Raw genomic sequence first — 10,521 nt, 5'->3', positions numbered from 1 at the left:
GTGGCTAAAGGCTTTACTCTGAACTATGGTATAGATTACTCAGAGACATTTGCTCCTGTTGCAAAATTGAACACTGTCAGAATTCTTTTGTCTCTTACTGCTAACATGGATTGGCCTTTGCATCAATTAGATGTTAATAATGTCTTTCTTAATGGCGATATAGAAGAAGAAGTATATATGGACATTCCTCTTGGCTTTGAAAACAAATTTGGATGAAATGTGTGCAAACTAAATAAGTCTTTGTATGGATTAAAGCAGTCCCCTAGAGCTTGGTTTGAAAAATTCACTCAGTCCATGAAGAAACAAGGGTACATCCAAGGACAGACTGACCACACCTTGTTCACAAAATTCTCCCAAGATGGGAAAGTTGTTGTCCTGATTGTTTATGTTGATGATATTGTCCTTACTGGAGACGATACAGTGGAAATGGCAAGAGTAAAAGAGAAATTGGCAGTAGACTTTGAAATAAAGGACCTGTAACAACCCAATTTTAGTAATTATTTCTTATATTATTATTACTATATTTTATTTTATTTATTTGGAGTGTTGATTAATTAATTGGTTGTTAGGTAGGATAATAATTGATTATATTAATTAATTTGGTGTGTTAATTAATTATTTAATTGATATGAGAGATAATTGAATTAATTAACTTGGTGAGTATATTGTGTTAGTTTAATATAATTGAACTAATTAGAGATATTCAAATATTAGGTCTTATTGGGCCTATTAATTAAATTAGAGTTATTATGCTTTAAGCCCAAATAGAATACTAGTATATAAGAGGAGGAGAGTGAGAATTAGGATTCACTTGATTATTTGACAACAATAGAGAAAGAGAAGAGGAAAAGTGAGGAGAAGAAGGGAAGAACAAGAGAGGAGCTAGGGTTTCCAGAAAATTGAAGAGGTAAGGGGGGAATCCTTATTATTATTGGTTAGTATGATCGGGTCAATGGATAGAAGCATGTTTAGGTTTAAATCCTTAATTTGCATGGTTTTGGAATTGTTAGGTCTTGATGAATATTATCGATTTGTGGTGATGTGATTGTGTTAAAACTATAAATTAATGCTATGTACTTAGGGTATTGTATGAGTCATAATTTTCTGAAAAAGTGAAGCTTTTTACGGAATCGAAATCGGAGGTCCGAAAGTCCTCAAACGATGAAAAACGCAGAAAATTCTGCATTCTGTTTTACAGTAACCGGTTACTCACCGAGCGTTAACCGGTTACTTGCTGAAAAATCTGTTAATTCTGTTTTACAGTAACCGGTTACTCACCAAGCGTTAACTGGTTACTTGCTTAAAAATCTGTTAATTCTGTTTTACAGTAATCGGTTACTCACTGAACGTTAACCGGTTACCACTGTTTGAGAAGTGAAAAATTGAGATTTTAAATGCTGTATTCGTTTTGGAATGAAATCTAATTGTGCGTATTTGATAATTAGTTTATATATGGTGATATGTGGAATGTTAATATAGTAGAGATGATCTTAATTGCATATTATGTGAATCGTGTAATTGTTATGAATGTGTATATGTACCATTGGTGGATAATTCATAGAGTTGAATAATGGTGATATGTGGAATGTTAAGATGGTAGAGATGATCTTAATTGCATATGTATTGGTATTTGTATATTCATTGATGGCATGGTCGGCTTCATAGTGGAAGCGGTGAAACTGTGGGTTCACATGGTATTAGACGTTGATCCTTGAATGGGAATAGGCGTAGCAGACGTTGATCCTTAATTGGAAATAGACGTAGTGGCTTGGATTCTAGATGTTGAATCGGAAAGTGGTGGAACGTTGGGTCCATATAGACGTTGATCCTTAATTGGAAATAGGCGTAGCAGACGTTGATCCTTAATTGGAAATAGACGTGGTGGCTTGGATTCTAGATATTGAATCGGAAAGCGGTGAAACGTTGGGTTCACATTGCGGTACCACATGCATAGAGTCACATGCCTTGCATTGAGTCGCATTAGAGTTATGTGATAATTGAGTGTATGCATTATTGTGATTGTGATGTGTGTATGAGATATGGTAATTGAATTTGATGATGTTTGGATACATAACTTGGCAAAGTATGTGATTATGTGATAATTGTAGTTATGTGTATTTTTGGGAATATAATATTGGATTTGAATATTATACTCCTTGAGTTTTGATGGATGCTTGAAACATGTGAAATAAATGTTGGTTAATATTATTTACATGGTTATATGAAGTGTGATGAATTCCTTTAATTGTTGATTTAATCATTGTGCCTTATTATACATTTTCATAATAATTTGAATTCTCACTCTTTCTGTTTGAATGTTACCTTTAAATGGGTATCGTGCAGATACTCAGGAGTAGTATCGCTGAAGTAAGTGGACGGTAGCTCGATCGAGATTAGCCGGAGAGTTCCCGTATTTTAGTTTGAAGACTAGGTAATGAGTCAATGCTCTGGTCATGTAACACTGGGTAGATTAGTAGTATTGAACTCGTATCCTATTTGGATAAGTATTATGTTATTACTTGTGAACATGCTTATTTGCAATTGCTGTTGAGAGGCCATAGTGCCAAATATTCTGATTATGGCTTTAGTTTATTTTGAAGAGATTATTGAGAGATGATCATGGTATAGGACATGGATCATTTGATGAAATGCATGAGTATTCATTATTTTCCGCTGCGAACGCATATTCTTGAATATTCATGATCATTGAAATGTGTTATTTTAAATGACTAGGTGTATTGTATATTGATGATGAATGATGTTGGTTTTTGAAAGCTTTTAGTTTTCGAAAACGTCGATGTGACGCCCTTTTGTTTATATGCGTGCTTATTTACTCTGATTATATATTAAGTATTTTGGGGTAGAAAAAGGGGTGTTACATTAGTGGTATCAGAGCATGGTCGACCAGTTGGTCAATAGTCGTTAGGGTTTTCCATTCCGTTATATTTGATTTGTGTATCTGACACGGTCGATATTGTTTGTCTGATTGTTCGCACTGTTCAGGACGATGGTTGCAGGCAGGAATGATGATGCCATTGCTGAGGCGCTGAGGATGTTGGCTGAATCCATGGGTCAGATCCCTCAAGAGAATGCTGGTAACCGAAATGGAGATGATGATGAGTTCTGTGCTTTGGGTAGATTCCAGCGGAACATTCCTCCTGTCTTTGAGGGTGGGCATGAACCTGATAAAGCTCAAGCTTGGCTGAAGGCAATTGAGAAGATCTTCAGAGTCATGAACTGTACTGATGCTCAAAAAGTGAAGTTTGGTACTCATATGCTTGAGAAGGAAGCTGAAGATTGGTGGAATAACACTCTTCAGAGGTTTGAAGAAGACAACATTGAGGTTACTTGGGCTCTGTTCCGTGAGGTCTTCTTGGAGAACTATTTTCCAGAAGATTGTCGTGGGAAGAAAGAGGTGGAGTTCCTTGAATTGAAGCAAGAAAATGGTACTGTTGTTGAATATGCTGCTAGATTTTAGGAGCTTATCAAGTATTGTCCTCATTACAATACTGCTAATGCTGAGAGATCTAAATGCTTGAAGTTCGTGAATGGCTTGAGACATGATATCAAGAAGGCCATTGGGTACCAACAGATTACTCGCTTTGCGGAGTTGGTTAACAAGAGTCGGATTTATGATGAGGATAGTAGGGCGAGTGCTTCTTTCTACAAGAGTTTGAAGGGGAAAAACCAAGATCGTGGGAAACCGTGTGATGACAAGAGGAAACAATCTGATTTTGGTAAGAACCAAAGTGGGGGAGGATCTTCTACTCCACTTAAGTGTTTCAAATGCGGTGTTGAAGGTCATCATGCTGTTGATTGTAAGGATTTTGTGACGTGTTTCAATTGTGGCAAGAATGGTCACAGAGCAAACCAGTGTGGAGTTGGTCCAAGTGTGACTTGTTTCAATTATGGTGAGAAAGGTCACATTAGTACCAAATGTGATAAGCCGAAGAAGGAGCAAGCGAAGGGAAAGGTGTTTGCATTGTCTGGTGCGGAGGCCACTACCGATGATATGTTAATCCAAGGTACGTGCTTTATTAATGGTACACCTTTGACTGTTATTATTGATACCGGTGCAACACATTCTTTCAATTCTTTGGATTGTGCTAAGAGACTGAATCTTATATTATCTGATATGCGTAGAAGTATGGTTATTGATACACCTGCTATGGGTTATGTTTCTACTTCCTATGTGTGTCTGAATTGTCCGTTGAGTATCTTTGGTAGGGATTTTGGAATTGATTTAGTTTGTCTTCCTTTAGAGAAACTTGATACAATTTTGGGTATGAATTGGTTAGAATTTAATCGGGTGTATATCAACTATTTCGAGAAGACTGTTATTTTTCCTGAGGTTGGTGCTAAGGAAGATTGGTTTGTGTCTGCTAAGCAAGTTGATGAATCGGTGAAAGATGGTGCCGAGTTGTTTATGTTGTTGGCAACTTTGGATATTAGTGAGAAGCGGACGATTGAAGAATTGCCAATAGTTTGTGAGTTTGCGGAGGTATTTCCGGAAGATATAAGTGATTTACCGCCGGAACGTGAGGTTGAGTTTTCGATTGATTTAGTTCCTGGAACTAGTCCTGTATCGATGGCTCCCTATAGGATGTCTGCTTCGGAGTTGAAAGAGTTGAAGAGTCAACTTGAAGACTTGCTTGAGAAGAAGTTTATTCGTCCTAGTGTGTCTCCGTGGGGTGCACATGTTCTGTTGGTCAAGAAGAAAGAAGGTTCTATGAGATTATGTGTTGATTATAGACAACTGAACAAAGTGACGATTAAGAACAAGTATCCACTTCCGAGGATTGACGGTCTGATGGATCAGATGGTTGGAGCTTGTGTGTTTAGCAAAATTGATTTGAGGTCTGGGTATCATCAGATTCGTGTAAGGGCTGAGGATATTCAAAAGACTGCTTTTCGGACAAGGTACGGTCACTACGAGTACTCCGTGATGCCTTTTGGTGTGAGTAATGCACCTGGTGTATTTATGGACTATATGAATAGAATTTTTCATGATTATCTAGATAAGTTTGTTGTGGTGTTCATCGATGATATATTGATCTATTCTAAGAGCGAAGAGGATCATCCCGAGCATTTGAAGGTTGTGTTATCGGTGTATAAAGAGAGGAAGTTGTTTGCTAAACTCTCCAAATGTGAATTTTGGTTGAGTGAAGTAAGTTTTCTTGGACATGTGATTTCGAGTGGTGGTATTTTTGTGGATGTTACGAAGATTGAAGCTGTATCTCAATGGGAAGCACCTAAGTCGGTTGTTGAGATTAGAAGTTTCCTTGGTTTGGCTGGTTATTATAGGAAGTTCATTGAAGGATTTTCTAAGTTTTCGTTACCGTTGACGCAGTTGACTAGGAAAGGTCAAGCTTTCATTTGGACTTCGCAGTGTGAAGCGAATTTTCAAGAGCTTAAGAGAAGATTGACTACGGCTCCTATTTTGATTTTACCGGATCCGTTAGAAACTTTCGTTGTGTATTGTGATGCTTCCTTGTTGGGTTTGGGAGGTGTTCTGATGCAAAAAGGGCAAGTGGTAGCTTATGCTTCAAGGCAACTTAAAGTTCATGAGAGGAATTATCCGACGCATGATTTAGAGTTGGCTGCCGTTGTGTTCGTGTTGAAGCTTTGGAGACATTACTTGTTTGGATTGCGATTTGATGTATTTAGTGATCACAAGAGTTTGAAGTACTTGTTCGATCAGAAAGAATTGAATATGAGGCAAAGGAGATGGTTGGAATTCTTGAAAGATTATGATTTTGGTTTGAATTATCATCCTAGAAAGGCGAATGTTGTAGCTGATGCATTGAGTAGGAAGTCATTGCACATGTCTATGTTGATGATTCGAGAGTTTGAATTGTTGGAGCAATTTAGAGATTTGAGTTTGGCTTGTGAAGTGACGTCTTCGTGTGTTAAACTTGGTATGTTGAAGCTTACATGTGGCATTCTTGACGAGATTAGAGAAGGTCAAAAGTCAAATTTGAAATTAGTCGATGTTATGACATTGATTAATCAAGACAAAGGTGGTGACTTTCGGATTGATGAGAATGGTATCCTGAGGTGTCGTGATCGAGTTTGTGTTCCGGACGTTGCGGATTTGAGAAAGAGGATTCTCGAGGAAGGGCATAGAAGTAGTTTGAGTATTCATCCTGGTGCTACTAAAATGTATCAAGACTTGAGGAAGATGTTTTGGTGGCAAGGTATGAAGAAGGATGTAGCGGAATTTGTGTATTCATGTTTGACTTGTCAAAAGTCAAAGATTGAACATCAAAAGCCGTCTGGTTTGATGCAACCATTATCTATTCCCGAGTGGAAGTGGGATAGTATCTCTATGGATTTTGTTTCGGGTTTTCCGAGAACATCGAGTAATTGTGAGGCGATTTGGGTTGTTGTGGACAGGTTGACGAAATGTGCTCATTTTATTCCGAAGAGGATGGATTATTCGATGGAGAGACTTGCTAAGTTGTACATCGAGAGGATTGTGTGTTTGCATGGTATTCCGTCGAGCATTGTTTCAGATAGAGATCTGAGGTTCACTTCGAGGTTTTGGGAAGGTTTGCAAAGTGCTTTGGGTACGAAGTTGTGTTTGAGTTCGGCATATCATCCGCAAGCTGATGGTCAAACGGAGAGGACTATTCAGTCACTTGAAGATCTTTTGAGGTCTTGTGTTTTGGAACAAGGAGGAAATTAGGATAGTTTCTTGCCTTTGATCGAGTTTACGTATAACAACAGTTTCCATTCGAGTATTGGAATGGCACCTTTTGAGGCTCTTTACGGTAGAAGGTGTAGAACTCCTTTGTGTTGGTACGAATCGGGAGAGAGTGTTGTGGTTGGACCCGAGTTGATTCAAGAGACTACGGATAAGATTAAGATGATTCAAGAGAAGATGAAGGCTTCTCAGAGTCGTAAAAAGAGTTATCATGATAAGAGGAGGAAAGCTCTTGAGTTTGAGAAGGATGAGCATGTGTTTCTTCGAGTTACGCCAATAACGGGTGTTGGTAGAGCTTTGAAGTTGCGTAAGTTGACGCCGCGTTTCATTGGTCCTTATCAGATTTCCGAGAGGATAGGTGAAGTGGCATATCAGATTGCATTACCACTGTCACTTTCTAATCTTCATGATGTGTTCCATGTGTCTCAATTGAGGAGGTACATTGCGGATCCATCACATGTTGTTCCATTAGATGATGTTCAAGTGCGGGATAATTTGACGGTCGATACATCACCTATGCGAATTGAAGATCGAGAAGTGAAGAAGCTTCGTGGTAAGGAGATTGCTTTGGTGAAAGTGATATGGGACGGAGTCGCCAATGGCAATATTACTTGGGAACTCGAGGATAAGATGAAGGAATCGTATCCGGAGTTGTTCGTTTGAGGTAAATTTTCGAGGACGAAAATCTTTTAAGTGGGGGAGAGTTGTAACAACCCAATTTTAGTAATTATATCTTATATTATTATTACTATATTTTATTTTATTTATTTGGAGTGTTGATTAATTAATTGGTTGTTAGGTAGGATAATAATTGATTATATTAATTAATTTGGTGTGTTAATTAATTATTTAGTTGATATGAGAGATAATTGAATTAATTAACTTGGTGAGTATATTGTGTTAGTTTAATATAATTGAACTAATTAGAGATATTTAAATATTAGGTCTTATTGGGCCAATTAATTAAATTAGAGTTATTATGCTTTAAGCCCAAATAGAATACTAGTATATAAGAGGAGGAGAGTGAGAATTAGGATTCACTTGATCATTTGACAACAATAAAGAAAGAGAAGAGGAAAAGTGAGGAGAAGAAGGGAAGAACAAGAGGGGAGCTAGGGTTTCCAGAAAATTGAAGAGGTAAGGGGGTAATCCTTATTATTATGGGTTAGTATGATCGGGTCAATGGGTAGAAGCATGTTTAGGTTAAAATCCTTAATTTGCATGGTTTTGGAATTGTTAGGTCTTGATGAATATTCTCGATTTATGGTGATTTGATTGTGTTAAAACTGTAAATTAATGTTATGTACTTAGGGTATTGTATGAGTCATAATTTTCTGAACGTGTAGCTTTTTACGGAATCGAAATCGGAGGTCCGAAAGTCCTCAAACGATGAAAAACGCAGAAAATTCTGCATTCTGTTTTACAGTAACCGGTTACTCATCGAGCGTTAACCGGTTACTTGCTGAAAAATCTGTTAATTTTGTTTTACAGTAACCGGTTACTCACCGAGCGTTAACCGGTTACTTGCTTAAAAATCTGTTAATTTTGTTTTACAGTAACCGGTTACTCACCGAGCGTTAACCGGTTACCACTGTTTGAGAAGTGAAAAATTGAGATTTTAAATGCTGTATTCGTTTTGGAATGAAATCTAATTGTGCGTATTTGATAATTAGTTTATATATGGTGATATGTGGAATGTTAAGATAGTAAAGATGATCTTAATTGCATATTATGTGAATCGTGTAATTGTTATGAATATGTATATGTACCATTGGTGGATAATTCATAGAGTTGAATTATGGTGATATGTGGAATGTTAAGATGGTAGAGATGATCTTAATTGCATATGTATTGGTATTTGTACATTCATTCATGGCATGGTCGGCTTCATAGTGGAAGCGGTGAAACTATGGGTTCACATGGTATTAGACGTTGATCCTTGAATGGAAATAGGCGTAGCAGACGTTGATCCTTAATTGGAAATAGACGTAGTGGCTTGGATTCTAAATGTTGAATCGGAAAGCGGTGGAACGTTGGGTCCATATAGACGTTGGTCCTTAATTGGAAATACGTGTAGCAGACGTTGATCCTTAATTGGAAATAAAAGTGGTGGCTTGGATTCTAGATATTGAATCGGAAAGCGGTGAAACGTTGGGTTTACATTACGGTACCACATGCATAGAGTCACATGCCTTGCATTGAGTCGCATTAGAGTTATGTGATAATTGAGTGTATGCATTATTGTGATTGTGATGTGTGTATGAGATATGGTAATTGAATTTGATGATGTTTGGATACATAACTTGGCAAAGTATGTGATTATGTGATAATTGTAGTTATGTGTAATTTTGGGAATATAATATTGGATTTGAATATTATACTCCTTGAGTTTTGATGGATGCTTGAAACATGTGAAATAAATGTTGGTTAATATTATTTACATGGTTATATGAAGTGTGATGAATTCCTTTAATTGTTGATTTAATCATTGTGTCTTATTATACTTTTTCATAATAATTTGAATTCTCACCCTTTCTGTTTGAATGTTACCTTTAAATGGGTATCGTGCAGATACTCAGGAGTAGTATCGCTGAAGTAAGTGGACGATAGCTCGATCGAGATTAGCCGGAGAGTTCCCGTATTTTAGTTTGAAGACTAGGTAATGAGTCAATGCTTTGGTCATGTAACACTGGGTAGATTAGTAGTATTGAACTCGTATTCTATTTGGATAAGTATTATGTTATTACTTGTGAACATGCTTATTTGCAATTGCTGTTGAGAGGCCATGGTGCCAAATATTCTGATTATGGTTTTAGTTTATTTTGAAGAGATTATTGAGAGATGATCATGGTATGGGACATGGATCATTTGATGAAATGCATGAGTATTCATTATTTTCCGCTGCGAACACATATTCTTGAATATTCATGATCATTGAAATGTGTTATTTTAAATGACCAGGTGTATTGTATATTGATGATGAATGATGTTGGTTTTTGAAAGCTTTTAGTTTTCGAAAACGTCGATGTGACGCCCTTTTGTTTATATGCGTGCTTATTTACTCTGGTTATATGTTAATTATTTTGGGGTAGAAAAAGGGGTGTTACATGACCTAGGATTCATGAGATATTTTCTAGGTATGGAGGTTGCTCGGTCAAAAAATGGTATTGTAGTTTCACAGTAGAAATACATTATATACTTGTTAAAACAAACAGGAATGAGTGGATGTCGTCCTGCAGATACCCCTATGGATCCTAATGCTAAACTTTGGGGAGAAGGTAATGTTTTTGTTGATACTGGGAGATATCAGAGATTGGTTGGGAAACTGATTTATTTGTCACACACCCAACCTGATATTGCTTTCTCAGTTAGTGTAGTGAGTCAGTTTATGCATTCTCCTTTCGAGGAACATCTTGAGGCAGTCTATAGGATACTGAGATATTTGAAGGGAAATCCTGGAAAAAGATTATTTTTTAAGAAGACTGGTGAAAAAAATGTGTCTATCTTCACCGATGCCGATTGGGCAGGTTCAATCATAGATAGAAGATCAACCTCTGGATATTGTACATATGTTTGGGGTAATCTTGTGACATGGAGGAGCAAGAAATAAGGAGTTGTAGAAAGGAGTTGTGTAGAGGCCGAGTTTAGAGATATGTCTCAAGGTATTTGTGAAGGATTATGGATCCTTAGAGTCCTAGAAGAACTTAAGATGAAAATTGAGCTTCCATTGAAATTGCACTCGGACAGTAAAGTTGCTATTATGATAGTTCATAATCCAGTTCAACATGACAGAATCAAGCATATCGAGATTGATC

At 37.0% G+C, this 10,521-nt stretch overlaps 1 protein-coding gene across 1 annotated transcript; it reads left to right on the top strand.

The window, feature by feature from the left end:
- Positions 1-9,923: 9,923 nt before the first annotated feature.
- On the top strand, positions 9,924-10,316 carry LOC127096417 (uncharacterized mitochondrial protein AtMg00240-like). The gene has a single exon (XM_051034988.1). It carries the CDS (start codon positions 9,924-9,926, stop codon positions 10,314-10,316), a length of 393 nt encoding a protein of 130 aa, XP_050890945.1.
- The last annotated feature ends 205 nt before the right edge of the window (positions 10,317-10,521 follow it).

Source organism: Lathyrus oleraceus, chromosome 6, assembly GCF_024323335.1.
Source record: "Lathyrus oleraceus cultivar Zhongwan6 chromosome 6, CAAS_Psat_ZW6_1.0, whole genome shotgun sequence".
NCBI lineage: Eukaryota > Viridiplantae > Streptophyta > Magnoliopsida > Fabales > Fabaceae > Lathyrus > Lathyrus oleraceus.
Note: the sequence above shows the minus strand (reverse complement) of the source record. Positions and strands in the feature narration are given on the sequence as shown.

What these genes read in the sequence shown, in the direction of transcription:
- LOC127096417 (XM_051034988.1), top strand. Translation starts at nt 9,924, where the DNA reads ATGAGTGGATGTCGTCCTGCAGATACCCCTATGGATCCTAATGCTAAA.